Source organism: Lissotriton vulgaris, chromosome 4_1, assembly GCF_964263255.1.
Source record: "Lissotriton vulgaris chromosome 4_1, aLisVul1.2, whole genome shotgun sequence".
Lineage (NCBI taxonomy): Eukaryota > Metazoa > Chordata > Amphibia > Caudata > Salamandridae > Lissotriton > Lissotriton vulgaris.
The window spans coordinates 1,319,415,707-1,319,436,226 of NC_141691.1; the positions used below are offsets into that span (position 1 = coordinate 1,319,415,707).

Sequence of the window (20,520 nt, forward strand, 5' to 3'; positions counted from 1 at the left end):
TCCCTTTCTTTATTATCCCCAAAAAGGTGTAGAATTGTGGAAGTTGGCGCTCTATCCCTTATCCTTATACCAACGATCTACTACATGCTCATTTCTACTTGCCATTGAGAAATTATAGTTATAGTCATGGGCAGGAGGAAATCAATGAAGGGTGGGAGAGGGGAAGGGCCAGGCGGTACCTCTGGGGGCAAGAAAGGGAAAAAGGCTAAGAACACAAGGCATGCAGCCAGCAATTGTGTACTAGATAGGATAGAATCGATAATCAGTGACTGCCAAGAGATTTTAGGGGCAAAAACTGCAGCGGTAGACATGCCCAATAACAATCTACAGGAGCTATTTGTTAGCAAATCCAAGTGAGCAATTCCATCAATATTTAGGAAGATGATACGGGAACTATCTAGTCCTACCCAGTCTGGTCCATCACTCGACCAGCCCATGAAATCGACCCTAGAGGCAACCCCTTCTCCATCTGTAGATTTATGTGTTCCTGCACAATTAGGAGGCCACGCCAGAGATGAGCAGATTACCTCTATTGTTTGTACAAATAGGTTTTCTGCCTTGGAAACATTAGATGAGGAAAGTTCACTTCCCGCACTATGTGAACCAGTGCCTAGTGATATTGCTGGTTCACCACATAAATGTAATTGTGCAGGTCTAAACAAGGACTTAACACAGATTGTTGGTTTATTGCAATTGGAGGTGGAGTCATTAAGAAGACTGGTGGTGGAGCTAAACCATAGGTTCGAGCCCCTCTCTCCAGCCGTCCGTTCTCAGATTCAGCGTCCTGACTCAGTACGTTCCACCCTCCCAAACGGGCTGTATTATTTTGCAAACCTCCCAGCATATGTTCCGGTGTGACTGTTTTGGAAACTGGAGGGATTAGTAAGAGGTCTAATCTGGAATGTGGGACATTCCAGGATAGTACTGCAGAAACTATATGCACCACCGGAAAGGGGGGCTCAGCAGTTCCTCATTTAGAATTATATTACCTAGCTGCGCAGCTACAGTGGGTAGCGAAATGGTTGAGTGGCAGGAATCTGATGGATACTGCGACTGAATCATCATCCTGGACAAAGACTCAAATCTACAGTTTATTTCACCCACTGGCAAAACTTCCCCACCCGACACAGATACATATTGAATTGGCCAACAGATGTTACCGAAGGAGCCTTCAACTCACAAAAGACACCATCCCTTATGCCCCTAAACTGCCACTTGTCGTGACACCCAGAGGCAGAGTTTTTGTAACGGGTGTAGTGCTGACCCCCTGGGCCGAAGCAGGGATGGAGACACTAGGAGACCTGTATGCGGACAGGTCTCTGTTGCCTTTTGCACCCCTAACAGCGGACACCAGTTTGCCGGTGGGTCAGTTCCTCCTGCACGCAGCCATCATGCAGACGCTGAAACTAATATGGGGAGACTTGCGAAGTGAGCCACCAACACATCAGTTGTTGCAATATCTGCATGTGATGGGGGAGGCGTCACATGTGATCCACTGGCTGGTGCAGGCCCTGCTAACGCGTGTGTTACAACCACCACAGAGACTCCGTGCACGGGGGACTGAGGACAGAGGTTGACCCTGGACTGATAAAGGATAGGAACGTGTCTTAGCCGGTGCCACAATATACCACGCAATTTACGGTTAAAACTTACAAACATTCATACTACACAGAGCGTTTCTCTCGCCAGACAAGATCAATAAATACTTTAACATCACTTCCTCTGATTGCCCGAGATGCCCTTTACTAGATGCTGACTTACTGCATATGCTGTGGTCCTGCGCCCTTTTCTGACCTACTGGCACACGATAACGGAAACACTCAGTAGCAGCACTAACTCTGAGGTACCGAACACATGGGAAGTTTGTATATTGGGATTTTACAAGCCTACAAAAGCTAACAAAGTAACCTCTAGATTTCAGGACTTGTGCCTAATAACTGCAAAAAGATTGATAACCAAGAGATGGAAACATAAAGACCCTCCGGAGGTACTCCACTGGTTAAAATCCCTAGAGATCTGGGTGCAGGCAGAGAGCACCATTCTCAATAGGGAAGAAACGGCTGGGTTGCGCAAGTTTCGCATTGCACAGGCCTGGGATGACATTCTGAAAACCCTTACACAGACTAATGCTGCGTCACACACACCCCCCATGCAGCAGGCGGGAGATAATGACTAATATATTGACTGGGTGGACTGCTGGTATATACTCATGAGACATCTTGGCAGTAGCTGCCGGGTTGGGCAATGACCTCACATTCCATCATGACACTTCATAGATATAATTTCAAACACAAGATACCTTAGTACCTAGGCGACTATGCACAGTACAGGAAAAGTAACTTGCATTGGTCATGTACACACAGCCCTCAGCATGACTTCAATCGAAAAGCGCATGTTACATTAGAAGAACCTTCCTTTAAGTATTAGATATCCCCTCACCTGATCCAACAGCCCACCATCGTTGGCTTTCACCAGGAGCTGCTAACGATCTCTATGAGTGCCAAGATGTACTGATTGGGGTGATGCATCGTTGTCAGCACAGTTGGGGGCTCTCCACTGTGGGCAAGGATTCCAGAGCCCAGGATCCAGCGGGTCTAAACCAGCTGCCTCTTCCAGCCCCTTCCACCACCACCGGCTACTTTACGGCTCGCGACACCCGCTTCGCGGGTGATGCATCGTTGTCAGCACACTTGGGGGCTCTCTGCTGTGGGCAAGCACTCCAGAGCCCAGGATCCAGCAGAGCTAAACCAGCTGCCTCTTCCAGCCCCTCCCACCACCACCGGCTACTTTGCGGCTCGCGACATCCGCTTCGCGGAAGGCTCCCAGGTGCGCGCCGGGCAAAGGCTGGGCCAAGGGCGGGCCCGCCCTTTCACGTCATTGCCCATAAGAGGCAGGGTAGGGCCCCCCCCTGACATTTCGTTTCCGGGACTTAAGGTACTTTGTTCTGACTGTACCCATTTTTATGGATTTTTTATCTTTTTTTCTTGTTCTTCCTTTGTATTTTTCACTTTCTTTATTATCCCCAAAAAGGTGTAGAATTGTGGAAGTTGGCGCTCTATCCCTTATCCTTATACCAACGATCTACTACATGCTCATTTCTACTTGCCATTGAGAAATTATATTTATAGTCATGGGCAGGAGGAAATCAATGAAGGGTGGGAGAGGGGAAGGCCCAGGCGGTTCCTCTTAGGGCAAGAAAGGGAAAAGGCTAAGAACACAAGGCATGCAGCCAGCAATTGTGTACTAGATAGGATAGAATCGATAATCAGTGACTGCCAAGAGATTTTAGGGGCAAAAACTGCCCCTGTAGACATGCCCAATAACAATCTACAGGAGCTATCTGTTAGCAAATCCAAGCGAGCAATTCCATCAATATTTAAGAAGATGATAGGGAACTATCCAGTCCTACCTAGTCTGGTCCATCACTCGACCAGCCCATGAAATCGACCCTAGAGGCAACCCCTTCTCCATCTGTAGATTTATGTGTTCCAGCACAATTAGGAGGCCACGCCAGAGATGAGCAGATTACCTCTATTGTTTGTACAAATAGGTTTTCTGCCTTGGAAACATTAGATGAGGAAAGTTCACTTCCCGCACTATGTGAACCATTGCCTAGTGATATTGCTGGTTCACCACATAAATGTAATTGTGCAGGTTTAAACAAGGACTTAACACAGATTGTTGGTTTATTGCAATTGGAGGTGGAGTCATTAGGAAGACTGGTGGTGGAGCTAAACCATAGGTTTGAGCCCCTCCCTCCAGCCGTCCGTTCTCAGATTCAGCGTCCTGACTCAGTACGTTCCACCCTCCCAAACGAGCTGCAGAGCAGTTCCCAACCTGAGCCGCCGAATCTGGTGAAAGGCCCTTATCCTCAGATCGCTACTTCAAATCATAACAAAAAAAATAATCTTTTGTTGACGCGATCAAATCATCGGAGCCCCTCCCAATTCCCCCAACATTGATACAACCTCTCAGTACCAACATCCATCTATCGCCATGAACACCCAGGCTGGGGTCTATAAAAATCTATTCCCTATTTCTCAGGGGGATAATCCTCCAATAGTGTAAATGGTTAAAGACCCAAAATGTTCTACTACGCATGGGTTTGTGAGTAATGAGTCCCTATGAAATAAAGCATTACATTGGATACGTCCATAATCTGTGATGATATTGTTAGAGTAAGGAGGCTCACATCGTACAATTCCCATTTGGATTGCATAGAGTTGACCTTAACAGATGCTAATTTAGCTGAAAACGTGCTGTCCTTAGAGTTACGCACCTCCGCACTTCCGCCCCAGAGCCTTCTGCCATTCAAATAAGACGTTTTTCTCTCCCGTCACTATCTAGGCCAAAAATCCATGAAGAAGTAGGGATGTCGGGATGCGACTCTAGCCTGAACGTGGTCGATTGACTAAATAGGGGCTTAAACCAGACTAATGCTTTTGAATTCAATGGAGCCAGCAGAAGGATAACCATTCCAAGCTCAAATCCCTCTCCTATAAGTGGAAGCATGGGAGAGGCATTGTTTGATACCCAGTCATGCTCTAAGGGTTGTATTCCATAAAGTGTAGTTCCTGTTGTCACGCCTGGAAAAGCTGCGGGCCCTGACGGCCTCCCTGGAGATCTCCTCCTGCACGATCCAAAGCCTTGGGCTCAGTTCATTTTATTTTTAATGAACGCAATCGCCAGGGGGGCTGCAGTCCCTGACTCATGGAGAGGTGCTGAGGTCGTCCCAATCTACAAAAAAGGAGATAGGGAGGACCCTGCCAACTACAGGCCGATTAGCTTAATCAATGTGATCCAGAAGGTGGTAGGCAGGGTTCTCCTTATGAGGATAAGGTCCTGGATTTAGGACGAAAAAGTCCTCTCCCACTACCAAGCAGGCTTTAGGCAAAAAGTTGGCACAATGGACCAGATCTTCAGACTCTTTCTGATCAATTGGAAAGTTATGGTAATTGGGAAGGGTAGCTTGTACCTGGCCTTTATCGATTTAAAGACCGCTTTTGATCTAGTGCCACGGGACAAGCTCTGGTTGGTGTTACAAGAAATGGGTATCTCTCCACAGATCCTTGATTTTGTCAAACATCCACACATGGATAACTATGCCAGCATCAGGTGGGGTTCACAGGGCCAGCTGACAGAGAGGGTCAAAGTGAACAGGGGCGTGCGCCAAGGGTGCGTGCTGGCTCCCACCCTGTTCTCTTTATATATAAACGTGGTGGTAAGCCACCTTAAAGAGAATCCAGCAGACGCCCCTATTTTGGCAGTGGAAAAAACACCAACGCTCCTCTTCGCCGACGACACTCTTCTGATTCCCAAATCACCGGGCGGCCTCCAAAAACTTTTAAATAGGTTTAGTTCCTTCTGTAGTTCCTGTGGGCTCATAATTAAGACAAACAAAACAAAGCTCATGGCAATCAATCCATCGAAACGCTTTAGGAACAACATCACTCTAAATTATACTATATTAGACACTGTTGAGTCTTTTGACTGTCTGGGAATCCGGGTCTCCAATGGTATGAAATGAAGTTCCCATCTAGCCAAAATGCTCCTCAGTCACAAACAGGTTTGGGGGGCCATAGTACGAGAGCAACATCTTTCCTCGAGTAGACCAGTAGCCCCCGCACTCGCGGTCTATGAGGGTAAAGCGCTGCCTTCGGCCCTTTATGGGGTAGAACTATGGGGCTTTGAAAATGTTGGTGAACTTGTTAGATCAGAGAATACATTTCTTAGATATCTAACTTCCCTTCCGATATCCACTCTGTTAAAACCCCTTTTTATGATATGGGAAGGTGTTCTATTCAGGATATTGCATGTCTTTGCCCATTACTTTTTTGGGCTTGCATTAGAAGGGTCCCAGAGCTTGCCCATTATGCAGCAGCACTCAGCGAAGTGATACTAGCTGATACAACGAATAGGATTCGATGGTTGACCAACCTTAGGCAGCTCCTAGCTGACATTGGTTTTGGAGAGGCTTGGGCTAGCCAGATCCCGCCGCCCAAGCAGGCGCTCATAAATGCCTATTGAAAATGGGTACAGAATAGAGAGATATGCAACCCTAAACTTGGCAAACTTACTGAGGAGTTCTTCAAGCACAAATCCATTCAAAGACTAGAACCCTATCTAGATTTTATACAAATACCTAGGTATAGGGCTCTTTTTATGAAGTTGAAACTAGGGACACTTCCACTTAACAGCACGATTGCAGCATGGAATAGGCCTAACACATCATCTTAATTTTGTCCAGGCTGCGCTGCTCCTAAAGAGTCCATCGCTCACTTTCTTTTTGCATGTCTTGCGTACAGGACGGCAAGAGCCAAATGGCTCAAACCAGTATGCAAAGAACTTGGTTGTACAAAGTATCGTGTCACATTATGTATCCTAAGAACCAACACTTCTTCTTTAACTCTGGTTTGTGGCGTGACCAAGTACCTGGGCTGTACTTGGATAATAAGACACAAGCTTCGATCTCTACTACCTCAGTAATCTATCGAGTTTACATTGCTGTTTGACCTGCTTTTACAGTTGCTATTTATGGTCTTAACTGAATGTTTATCTTTGTTAAATTGTGCAAATATTTGTATAAACAGGATGAATTCATTTGCTTTTTTCTATTTTTAAGATTTTAAAGTGTGATTTTTTATATGTAGTATGCTTTTATGATAATTGTTTTATCAAATAAAGCTAATTTGATTGATTGAGATATCTCCTTTTCTTTTGCTTTTATTTTATCCCCCTTTTAACCATTTTGTTGTGGTTAGAATGTTAAAAATGAAGATATCTTGCAATCAGTTGTGATATTCACTTCCCATCGCCCATGCACTACAGTCTACTGTTTTCCTAGTGCTGAAACCTTACATGGGCCTTGCATCTCTGTTACATTTGTCCTGTCCGCATATCGTTAATCACTGAAGAAAAGAGTCACATGCGATAAACATGCCCTGCTCCTCAATTAGAGGTAACAGTATGCGTGGGTTGCAGATACCTATGCTAAGATGCAATAGAACGACAACACCTGGGATACGGATGCTGCTTGTGTCGTAAACATGGGATGTTAATACCTAGAACTGTGGATATAGCGACATAATAACATTGATGTTGTAAAAAGAGCTTCGTGTACAAATGCTTAGATTGTTTGCGTCAGGAAATCAATAAATAATGTAATAAAGTAATGCAAAAAAAATGAATGGGACTCTTGGCTCTGTCTTGAGAAAACTGGACTGATCTGGGAACTTCTTCGCAGTCGACCTGAAAGTGTGAGTTTGACCCGGGGCAGCACAACTAGATTTCCCGAGCTGTCGCTTTGTGCTTTTTCTCAAAATTATTTCAAAATTCATATCTCCGGTTCTACTGTTTTGATTTTTGTCATTTTGGTCTTGTTTTAACTTTAAATATTTCTCTCTTTTTCTAATTTGGGGTGGGACCCAATTTGTGTGGAGTTTTCACTGTGTTACTGTTTGAAGTGTTGCACAAATACTTTACACATTGCCTCTAAGTGTAGCATGATTGCTCTCAGTCAAGCTTCCCCCCCCGAGGGTTGAGCACAGGTTAATTTAGGGTTGGCTTGTGCCTCATCCTCATAAGGATTACGGTTGCTGTTTGACCAGGGCTCACGCACCTGTCAGCCAACAACCCAATTTCTCCCAATGACCATTTTTTAAGGTTATAACAAACAAACATAGAAATTTGGTTATTACACATTTAGCCCAAAAAGAAACTTTTGTTTTATGATGCTATGTTAATTTTAGGACTTATGTTGAAAAATGTTGATCTTCTCCTGGAATTTGATGTACAAATGTTGAGGTAAAACTATTTTCTTTCTTGATTATCTTTATGAACTTTATCGATAGTGGACAAGAATTTTGAAATTAGGACACAGTTTTCTGAATTCATAAATAATTTTCCTAAACCATCTCGGACAAAAAGTCCTTGCATGTTGAGTGAAACATAAACTTTGCAAAGTGTTCTGGTTTAGATTTTCCAAGAGATCTAATGAAGAATGTAGAGGTTCCAGAGCCTGGTTGGCATAAAATATGAATTTCATTAAAGACAAAGAGGCTAATATTATACAATAACTCCTTTATTGCTCCACTCACAGCAACTACCCTAAAATTATTTACAAACATACCCAATAAAACTTGAAGCATGCTGCCATGTTTCTCCTTATGCAAGCTATGAAAAAACAGTACATCTGAACAAACAAAATATGTCAGTAGAATTCTCCATGCGTATCCTTTCCCCCCTAGGACTCCGCACTCTACAAATCAGCCAAACATAAGCATAAAGGGACGGGTAATCTAGGAAAGATCATATTAGTCTGTGTGTCAATAATTTACTCCAGGTTGTCAGCGCACCAGCAGTGGAAACTTTACTTTTTATGTGAAGAGGCTTAGGCTAATGTTATGCAAGTTCAAAACCTTACAATCAAACACTCATCAGTACCCTCAGAACCCCAAAGTAAAATCATCTAAACAGGGAATCACTCAACCAATCTGCAGACCTAAGATTATCCTACAATCCTACAATCCACCTCCCATCATGAACGCGTTTGATGGCAATCCACTCCAAACTGAGTGAGCTCCAAACACTCTGAAATCAACACCAATTCTCCTAATTACTTCTTTTACCCACCTGGCCAAAGTGAAAGTTGAACCAGCCTTGTATGGGTCCTTGAATGAAATAAAGAAACGTGTCACACCCAGCTATCTCACTACCATTGTTCATTCCCCATATACCTTAACACATTGCACCACACATAATCTCACATTGTTGTTAAAGTAAGGAAAGGAGATAGTTGTAGAATGAGTTTTTGTTCTCCCATACAAGTTGAAGCACACCTTCTGGTGTAAAAATCACACTCTACAATCCAAAGCGTTCGAACAAATCCAAACAAAACAATATAGTCTACTTTAACTTCATGTTCCCCCAGCTTTCTCACAGACTCAACACCCTATTAACATCCCAGGCTGAGTTATACCTAGAAACCAGATCATATGAAACACAAATGCTCCTCAACAGTGTCCTAAGCAAGACATCCTGACCAACAGACACACCATTTCCAAATCAATACCTGCAGCTATAGCAGATATTTGCACATTGATTGTCCTGTATGTCAAACCCCTATCAAACATTTCTGACAAATAAATCACCACTGGCAATAAATCAGCCTATTTAACTTTCTAGACCTGGTGCTTGGGACTCCTCAATAAACATTAAACACTCTCTGGAAAGGTATGGACATCCTCTTTGCTACTAATACTAGGTAGCCTGACTTTACCAACTTGTGAATCTCCACTGGTGGCCCCTTTACATGCTCAATGAAATATTGTTTGTAATTTTGCAAAATCTACAGGCAATTTCAAAATTACTGGATACCATGCTTGAGATAACCACAGAGGAGTCCCCAACACCACTCTCTCTTTTCATCTGTGCACCATAAGCATCACTCTCTATATCATAGCAAAGAGTCAAAAGGGGTACAAATTCAGATCCGCCAACACAGTAAGCAAGTCTCAATCACTCCAGACTCCGGACCCATATGCCAACTGAAAAACCTCCTTACCTATGCAAACATATCCACACCAAAACGGTTCCTTTTCATCTCCACAGCTGGAAAGACTGTCCTGCCCAATCGCCAATCAATACCGTCATTGAATTTCCTTGAAGACCTATCTCATCTTTTTCATGCAATCTGTTCTGTTTTAAGTGTAACATTCCTTTGCAGACAGTATTCCCCAAAACACTTCATGTAAATCTGCATAAACGTTGTCCCCTGTCTAAATCAATCTACATCTTGCACCCCTTGTCTAAGCTAATATTCTATCTGAATTATTAAGGATGGTAAATAGAGTAAGAAGCAGCAGAGCCCCCTGTCTGACCATTTTTCACAACTGTAAAGAATCTGTCTCCCCCCATATGAGCTGAATCAGTATTTCCAGAACACACATTGAAAATTGCTTTTGACAGAGTACCAAGACATTATTTACAGCTATGGCTATCTTTAAATGTCCCCGCAATACTACGGATAAAATACTGGTAACATCGTATAATGAAATATTGACAATAATTTGCCTGGGACACTCTATCCTCTTTCCTAAAAATGTAATCAATAATTGACTGTTTCCAAGAGATAGGGACCACATCTTAAGAAAGATTTAACTAAGAGGACCTATCCATCCTTCAATATCAAAGCTAACAAACAGTAGGTACAAAGTTAAAACGAGGGGCTTTCACCATTTTCTGACTCATTAAGGCTTTCCCCAGTGCATGTGTGGTATTACATTGTCATGAATTGTGTTGCAAAGAGGTTCAGATTTCATTGCAAATATTGGTATTTGTAGTATTTTCCTTTTAATGGTTTTATATTGCTGCACTTTTTAATGGTATATTGATTTTGTATTGTATTTTAAGATGTGAATGATCATACTTTTGATCGATCAAAATAAATAAAAAAATATATATTTTCCTTAAGATTGAGGCAAACTGAAGCTTCTTCCTGTTTGTCAGTTTCTCATGTGCAGCTCTATACACAGCCAATTCCGCTTCTTCGGATTTAACTTAGTACCTTTTCAATTTAATAAGTTGGAAAGACCTTTCCTTAACCTCACACAATCAGTATCAAATCATACTAGAGTTTCTCTATTTGAATCTTTGGCCAGTTAATGCAATTCATCACCCATTAATGTAATCATAATAAGAAACAGCTTAATAAAAGTGGTCCTGCTTATTTGCTCCACAGCTCCTAATTTAAACCCTCAAAAAGTAAGGATGCCCTGTATGATGGCTGGATATTTACTCACCATACTCTATAAATCCACTTAATATTATGTCTATTGCATCCAAAGCACATACTGCAAGAGGACCATTTCCACCTTCAGATTGTAGCATGTATCATTAGGCGAATGTAAATTAATTACTAAAGCATAGTAGTAACTTTGTCTAATCATAACACACAAAGATCTAGTCATCTTGAGTAATTCCCAACATTAACTTAAATGTAATCTAAAGCATTTGAGTATTTACTTCTATGGAATGCAACGCTTGCTTGGATATCAGTAGGGAATCTGTCGAAAATTGGGCTAAGTACATGTCTAACTATAAGTTCTGGAAGTGGCTTCACCTGCCCATTTGATGATGCTTTATTCAATACATCAATAAACGGACAATGGGTCTGCTACCTATCTCTCTTGGAATGGGTTAATAATCAACTTATGGCCCCTGTAGTGAGCTCACCATTCAATGTGACAATATAGATTTCAAACAGTGGTTATCAATTCCAAAGAAAAAGTCTCCCAAATATTTCTAATCATCCGCCATGATTGTAATCAGGTCAATAGACAGATCATATGGAAATTGGCTCTAGTTCTGCTCCAATAGCAACATCCATCATGAACTGTACTGTGAAGCTTTGTCCCTAATTTAAAAATAACTCAATGGTATTCATTGCTTTCAACTCCAAGAGTAGCAGTGCCTTGTAAAATTCTTCTTAAAAAAGAGAAGCCCTTGCAGAACAACTCTGTGATCTACTAAAATATCAAAACCATTTTTTAAACAGTTCCTATGTACTCTAAACATGTGAATATGCAATGTTATGCAATGGTACTGACTTTCATATCTGTATTTTATATATGAGCCTTCCATGTAGCCTAATGAGTCACAGCATACATCTACAAATGCATACTCAAAACATGTACTAAAGCCATACATTTACAATAAAGATAAATAAGAATATATCGAAATGCCACAAAAATAATCCTTCCAATTGATATTAACAATTATGCTGACACACACATCGTGAAGCTTCTTCTGGGAATGTTACCTTGCTTCCAGGAAAATGAAATTGATTCTTGAGCTGTTAAAAATGAACACCTACATTAATAACTGGTTTCAAAATTGATGCTAATTTATAAGATTGTTAGTGCTATGGAGGTGATGTATAAAGAAATCACATGAGTGGTAAACTTATTTTATAATATTGCTGTCTTAGAACATTGCTTTGATGTATTTTAAACACCAAGGATTGCTGCTTTTCTTGTGCAATTGTATCCAAAGGATAGGCTCGTTTTTAATTATTGGCCCGAGCTCACACATCACTGTACCTTATTGTGGACTTTTTTCTTTGTATCATGATATGTTTATTTTGAGATTTAAAGACAGCAAACCTAGATACAAACTATTGGAGTACTGCAGGGCAAAATAATAGAAGTATCCAGGAAGGGATGAAGGAGAATACGCAAAAAGGACAAGAGAATGACCAGCTACCACCAATGGAAAATCTAAGAATGTGTCAAAATGTATGGGTAGATGCTTGGGAACACCCATGCTCCACCCATGGAACTCATCCTTAGGTTAGAGTAATGCAAAGAGGAGATTTGCTGCACCTTGCGTTACTCCAGATTTATAAAGCTGTGCAGTGCCATGCCAGGTGGCTTCGCATGACTTGATCAATCTGACTTAGGTTCTGCATCACTCTTGTGCCTACTTGTGTGCTGCAAGGGTGATTCAAAACCTTTATAAATTTGCCCTGAGATGCATAGCAACAGAAGGCTTGCCATTTTGGATTCATCCTCCTGCATTTTCTCTCTAGAGCATAATGAGGTTCATAATCCTCTCTCTTCCAGGTTGGTTTTTCCTTGGGCAATCTCACTCAACACCCTGTGGGAAGCCCTGTGTCCTACTTTCGGCACTGGGTGAGAACATTTGTTGTTGTTTAACCAGACTAGTCTGATAACTATATAGTGGGTTTAACAATTAAGTTCAATGATTAAGTGGAAATTTAGCCCATTGGGACAAGCTACTACCATCCTGGAATTATACAGGAGATGGTCTGTTTGGATCCTGTGTTGTAAATACAAACTCAGAGAGTTGTGGCGGGATCACATTGCTGAGGAGTACTGAGTGAGCAGATGATGGACCACTGTGGATTGGTTTATCTACCAGTTTCTGGATGGAACTCATGGATAGCCCATTGCTCCTCAGTTAGAGCTTAGTCAAGAGATAAATAAGGCTCAATCTCTGGTACCACAAGGAGGAATATTTCCTGCTCATTGTACTTGAATCTCAGCCTACAGGTAATAGTTTGAGAATGGTGTAAGATGGTCTCTTGAAGATACTAAAGTCAAAGTCAAAGTAAAAGATACAAGAGCCTATGCACGGCTCATAAAGTAATTTATGGCCATACACCGGTCTATATTAAAGACTGTTTGGCCATGTACAACCCAAAAAGAACACTTAGATCCTCTGCTTCTCAACTGCTGATCTGTCCTCGGTACAGATTAGTGACTAAGGGAGGGAGAGCCTTCTCTGTGTTGGTCCCTCAGTTATGGAATAAGCTGCCAGAGGCACTGCGCAGAGAAGTAAACCTCCTAAGGTTCAGAAAGTCTTTAAAGACATGGTTGTTTGGGAAGGCTCTGGGTGCAGTATAGGCTGTTGTATTAACCTCCTGTGTTGTATGTAGTTATGGTATAAATTCCATCAATATAAATTCCATCGATTTCCAAGCGCCTAGAGACCTGTAGGTGATTGGCGCGATATAAATCCAACATACAAATACAAATAAAGTCTTTGTCTCCTGTGAGAAGCTTGCAACCTATTGTGGATGTTTTTTTGAATACGGTAGCAATGGGAGCTAAAATGTCCTTAGCAGAAGAATCTTGCAGCACATTTGAAGTATATCCCTTATGCCTGGTGATTTACAATGATTGCTGAAGTGCCTGTCTGCTAGTTTATCAAACAGTATGCATCTAGCCTTATATGGGGAAGGTTTGCAATCAAAAATCCTGAAAATGTAACATACAGTCAGGAAAGAGTGCAACATCACCGCAGAGAGACACTTAAATAAGCAAGGTTGGATGCCTTTTTCAGGGTAATACTGGCCTCCGTGAGGATTGATTACTTCTATTGGGTGTTTATGATGCCATCTATCATGCAGAGGGAATTTCCTCTTAAAGGCACCTTTGCTGTCTCAAAATCTCCTATCTTTGGTTTTCATCCAATTAGCACATTTGGTTGGAGTATTTAAATCAAATAAAGACATATTTCATTCCATCTCTTGAAGTTTTCTGTATTTGTATTAAAACTATATGTACCTAAAGAGGTTAAGTAAAAATGATCCCACCATTAACTATGTCACACCACTTTTGTGTTCTCTTCACTTTAGGTGGCTTGCAATTATTACCTTTTTCTTTCTTGAATATATCTTGAGTAGGACCTTTGAGTTCTCTATTCTTTTACACGTGAATGGTTTTATTACTTATTCACTGTAGCCACATCAATCAAAGACATAGCATGTTATCATCACATACCGGTATGGCAATTCATACCAATTTTCCTAGTTCAGACTTATATTTGAACAATTTGGAGACTATGAAACAGTTAAACTCTTGTTTCCTCTGCACCTGACATGAGAGAGCACTGGGATAGAAGGGCAGACAAAACAGGAGCAGAGTGGTCACCTATAACATAAATTCACTCACTGAAAGTTCATTTATTAATGCAATTCCCCTTCTTTCTCCCTCCCTCCATCATCTTTAGTGAAAATGGATGCCATTCAACCCTTCAGTAGTAGCAATAAAACATAAAATCAAGAAAATCCTTTAATGACCAGCACTCTAGTTCTTTGCAGCCCTTCTAATAGTCTCCATACATTTTGCTTTAGTTTCCATTTTAAAATGTGTTGGGTCTTTTTTGCCCTGCAATGACCCAGGAGCAGCACATCGAAGTATCTCCAATTTTCAAACCAATCTTTTTGCTCCATCTCTCATCGCGCAATATTTCTAAGTAAGGTTTAATAGCAATTACAGAGATTTCATATGTCTCTTTGTACCATGAACCATTAGTGGTACCTAGGCTAAGTTATGAACATCAAAAATCAAGGTATTGATTCCTCCACAAACAGTAAGAGCTTGATTATGAATGCCCCAAGGCGTTACTCTGCATGTTTTGCACTCTATAAAATGTTGACACCCATGATTCTAATATTCTATGGTGTATAGGATGTTGTCTCAGATGTTCTCAAAATGGGGTATAGCATGTGTATTTAATGCTTACTGCATGTTCATGTAAGTACCCAACCTTTTTCTCCTGTTAAATGTTGGCAAGTTTGATCTGCTGATATTTATCAAGAGGTTAATCTTTGTAACCTCTGACAGGTACCGGGTGTGATAGCCATTGCACTACTTATACTCAGTCCCTTAGTCTGCCAGCTCTGTGGAAACTTGGGAACGTTGTCACACAAATATTCTGAGATCAACAACTCTGAATGCATTTTCAGAATCCTCTGTCTCATCTTCAGTTGGAATTACGGAATATATTGTTCAGTTGTGAAACCCTTTTCACATTCCCACACTGATGTTCATTCTAACACTGATATCTTTGTTGTTTGCTTTATTTATTTTACCATAGAGAGGAGACAGTACGTACTGTTTGCTTTTCATTCATATATATATTTCCCTTATGATTTGCATAACCCGTAGTACTATTAGGTATTAAAATGAACAGGTCAACATTTGGGCGAGATCCTATATGGCTTTGGTCAATGTCTGCATTGCAAATAAAACAAATACAGGTCAAGAGTCAAGTTGAAGATACTAATCACCATTATCTGACAGTTGCCAGTTCCAGCTTTTAGCTTCTGCTTCATCATAAAATTGCAGACTAGAGTTCTCCAGAGCGAGGGTGACCTTATACAACTCTCGAGGTTATTCCCTGTTATTTTCTTTCTATCACAAGGGATTTTTGCTTAGCATTTTATCCGTGAAAGGAGTCGTTTTAATCATTATTTGTATATCAGTGGTAACCAGTTCAACCTCTTTATATTCAGGTAGATGAGTTCAGTGCTTGAGCTCGTGAAACACACTATGATGCAAAGTTTTGTAATCTTTGTGTAATGGTGCTCCTCCGAACAAACCATTTGAGTACTAAATGCAAGACACAATACCTGCTCTTTCTTTTTAACAATTCCCTCTATTTTTGTCTCCAGAAATTGATTTTAGCTAATGCCCCTATGTGATGATTACAGTTTTTTAGATTTGATTGCTGTGCACTTCTATCTTTATCTTTGTCTTCATCTAGACGTGTTGTCCTCAATACTTACCTCTTTGTTTTTCTAATGTAGTGTGTTGATCAACACTTGGATACACATTAATTGAGCTGCACAACATTCACCAACGAATTTGAGCTTTTAAATAGTAGCCTGTAATGTGTAAATCCTACTTGATAGATATTTTGACTGTGAGTGACTTTAAAGGCATGATCCTGATTCACAAGGGTAACTTCCACTTTTGAGTAAGTTTACACTTTTGAGTAATATATTACTTTCGGTATTCACAAACTTCAAGTGTAAACTTCCTGCAAAAACATAAGTTAGTTGTCTTCACGCCCCGAGTGTAGCAACTGACTTACTTTTGTGCGGGTTGGTGGTCTCCTTCCCTAAAGTCTTCCATTACCCTCCTTGAACTCATCTTACTCCTCTCTAATGCCATCCCTTTTGCAGTAAATATGTGTCCCTTCGTTTAGCCACTCTCTGTGTCCCTCCCACATTTACTACTGAACTCTATACTTATATGTGTGGAGACTTTGATTTGGAGTGGAGAACTCCACACCATAGGATATGTGGAGGTGTAAAACTCCACACCTAGTTTGTGAATTGCAGTTTTTAATACGTTTTGTTGTACTAAAAAACATACGTCAAAGTGCAGTTCATGAATCAGGAGTGGAATTTTCCCAAAATGTGTGAATCACTTTTTCTGCAGTATAAAGTTTTATTGTTGTTTTGGTAAAAAAGCAAACTCTTGCTCAAAGATAGTTTTTTTGCTCTGATTGGTTGCATATATCATATTGTGGTGCTGATATGATAGTATCAGATTTAGAACCTTCCTTAAACCAACTTTCTATACTACAAGAATATCAATATTCTCTTCTTTCTCTTCATCAAAATTATCAAGGGTATATGAAACTGTGAAGCACACATTTAATATTGCAACTTTAAGGTTCTATTTGCTATCATTGTTTTTAAATGCTACCTTAAATCACAGCTCCTTTTCTATGAGCTCTCTAATGTGATTCGAAGGATCATGTCATCTGCAAACCTCTCTAAAATATGTCAAGAATTTCATATTGCTTTCAAGGTTCAAATACAATCTGTGAAGGCTCCACTGACACTCATTTGTGTGCCTTGACTGGTTTCTTGGGTGGCACACCACGATTTCTATACTGGGAAAGTGAGTACTTAACAAGCACCCTCTCCAATTCATACTAAATACAAAATCCTTCTATTTTCTATCCACTAATTTAGCATTATTCTCTGTAAAAGCACGTGTAGTACTACAATTATCCATGCATGTACACCGTTTACCTTTCAAGGGCCTACCCTCATTTAGAGACCACTTTTGCTAAAAAATAGAGGGATTTAGTACCCCCAGTTGTTACAATGAATTCACCCTTGCCTCTCCTAAAGTCACTCTCTCCATGTTCTTCCCTTTAACAATACCTCCTCTCTGTTTTCCACACAATTCCCATCTCCATCAATCACACATATGCAAATGCTCTTCAGTTGGCACTTTTTGAACAATATTCATAATGATAGCAGACCAAATTAATTCATATTGTGCTTGCTGTGAGTTATCCTATGATGGTAGCATCGATGGATTTCCTCTGCTTTGTAAGAATCCACTCATGTGGCAAACATTGCAAGCATGCTTGTTTGCCAAAAGGCCAAAATGCCAAAATTCTCACTGTCAGTGCAGCGACGGTGGACATCACGAGTTTGGCAGGGAGCTGTGGGTTTCATAGCCTACTGTCATCTATTGCATAGAGAGAGCATGCCAAAGAAATAACGGCAAAACCAGTGGCCCACTTCGACAGGGAAGCATGTCTACAGAGATTTCTAACTATTGAAATCATACAACTTTGACAACATCATTGAGTTCTGGGGAGAGCCAAATACCTTCTTGGTGTCATCAAAAACGAATTTTGGCCTTGCCAGCAATTGCTAGTATTCTGATAAACCTTGTGATGACTTTTCAGTGAGCTGCATAGCTTCTTCCCATTGCTATCCTTGTAATACTTCCCTTGCATGCTTTATTGAAATTGCATCATATCTTTATGGCAATGCTCATAACACTAGTAACATTGCATATTGTTATTGTCTTATAGGAAGATCTTGTTGACAAAAAAACACACCAATTATTTGAAAGACTACATTGATGATAAAACATGAATGAAGGTGAAATAATGATGATGCTTAGCAGTGATATCATATGTACAGTTTAATCAAACTGTGGCACCCAACTCATTAGGCTTTTTTATACAACAAGACACCAGTGCACATCTCATTCAGTCTCTATAATCCTTTTTAAAACTTTATTTCGTTAAGATCAAGTGCTTTGGCTGTGGCTGTGAAGCACTTGATCTTAACGAAATAAAGTTTTAAAATTTGTCTACACTACAAGGCTCCATTGGATTGAAAAGGGGTGGTTGTGCGGAGGAGGAAAAAAAGGGGGATTAAAACAAAGTTTTGTATTGAAATGTTAGTGCAAAATGTGCAAGGATTATAGGGCCATATGTATCAACATCCCGTTTTGCGATTTCTAAATAGCAATTTTTAAGGAATCGCTATTTAGAAATCTCAAAATGGTATGTATGTAGAAATTCGCTTCTTATTAGCGATTTCCTTAAAAATTCCTTAATTGCGATTAGCAAATTGATAATCGCAATTGAGGAATAATTTCCCATTCATTTCTATGGGCCAGGAGGCCCATAGGAATGAAGGGAAAATTTGCGATTCGCAATTTGCTAATGGCAAATTGAGAGTATCTTCAAGGGTGCAGGGGTGTCCAAAGGACACCCTGTTGCACCCCTGAAATCTGCATGGGTGCACATGTGGCGCACATACATGCCCTAAGGGCATGTATGAGCGTCACATGGCACCATTGGATTTTCAAAAAAGTGCTTTTTTTCAAGAATTTGCAACTTACCACCGTGGTAATTTGCGATTCCTTAAGGGCATTTTTGAATTTTTTTTCCTTGATACATTGCATTTAAGGAATCGCAAAATTTGCGATTCCTTAAATGCAATCGCAAAATAAGGAATGGCAAATTTTGCGATTCCTTATTTTGCACCCAAATTGTTTGATACATACCATTTTGCGAAAATGGGTTCGCAAACGCCGAAATTCTGCAAATTTCGGCGTTTGCGAACCCATTTGGCCTTGATACATATGGCCCATACAGACTGAATCAGATGTGCACTGGTGTCTTGTTGTATATTAGAGATTGATGCTCTGTTACACCTATGGTGGACAGATTGTCTAAGGTTAATACTTGAGGCGGATAAGCATTGTACACCATAGCTGCACTCAATATTTAGGATAAATAGGTATATGCAATTGCTTTGTATATAGGCAAAGAGACGCTTAGTGACGTGCTGATCATATATAGCAAATCCGCCTTTCTTGTATTGCATTTGTAATCAGTAGGCTTTTTCATAATATAAAGGAAGAAGAATTAAAATCACTTGTTCTTTGTTTTCATTTGTGCTGTTTCTTTCTATCTCGCAGGTGATTCAGACAATAAGCGCGGTGGACAAAGACGAACCGGTCGAAGGACATATGTTTTACTTCAAGGACGTTGCAGAAGCTCGAAACAACTCCAATTTCACAATCAGGGATAATAAAGGTGGCAGATTTATTGTACTGTACTAGCGTGTTTTCTGTTTCATATGTGTATAAATATCATTCTTCAAAAGCTTTAAAACGTTGCACTTAGACGTAAATGTTTCTTAGGAAAAATATTGAGCTTAGATAACGATGAAAAAAGGATTTAATTTTTGAATCATACATCAAGTAATTTTGAGGAAAAAAAACACATTTGCAGAACAACAGGGCCAAAACAGAGTAATTCATTCCTAACCTTTGGTGCGTAATACAAACACTGTGTTATAGAGTCACACGCCCCTCCACGTTCAATTGTATGTAAATGCAGATTGGAAAAAATATGCCATTTTATGCTATCATGAAAAATTGTAGGGAAGAGGCACGTTCTATACTTGTTTTCATACTGACAGCTATGATCTAAACGTAAGATTTATAGCTTCGTGTGAAGATTGCATTGAATCAAATAAGGTACATTTTACTTATGATTGAGGTGCCAGTAAGGCAAATCGTACAACCGAGAGCATAATGTGATCTCTAAATAAAATGCCTTGTGTACAAATGTTCAGCTCTAGTGAGATCTACATATGCTACAGTTATTTATTAACGCATGTCTAACCTGCCGGCCTTTAATACTGAAGGATGGATTACATATAAGGCTATCTGTTTCATGGTATTTAGTATGTTTACAGTTTCTCCTGTGTTCATCCATATCTAATCATTGCTCTTTTTGTTTCCTTTTTCTTTATAAATGTAAACTCTTACATGAATGTCTGATAACTTTTAATGCTATAAGTTACCCATACATGATGCACCGATACACTCACATCAAACATGAGCACTGTAGAACACCCACATGCGCAAGTGCAGC

At 40.3% G+C, this 20,520-nt stretch overlaps 1 protein-coding gene across 1 annotated transcript in view; it reads left to right on the top strand.

Moving 5' to 3' along the window:
* Positions 1 to 20,520, top strand: part of CDH19 (cadherin 19) — a 1,234,526-nt gene that overhangs the window by 1,126,036 nt on the left and 87,970 nt on the right. The window contains exon 10 of the mRNA XM_086965550.1: positions 19,557 to 19,674. Coding sequence (XP_086821676.1) covers positions 19,557 to 19,674 — 118 coding nt within the window. The remainder of the gene's footprint in view (positions 1 to 19,556; positions 19,675 to 20,520) is intronic.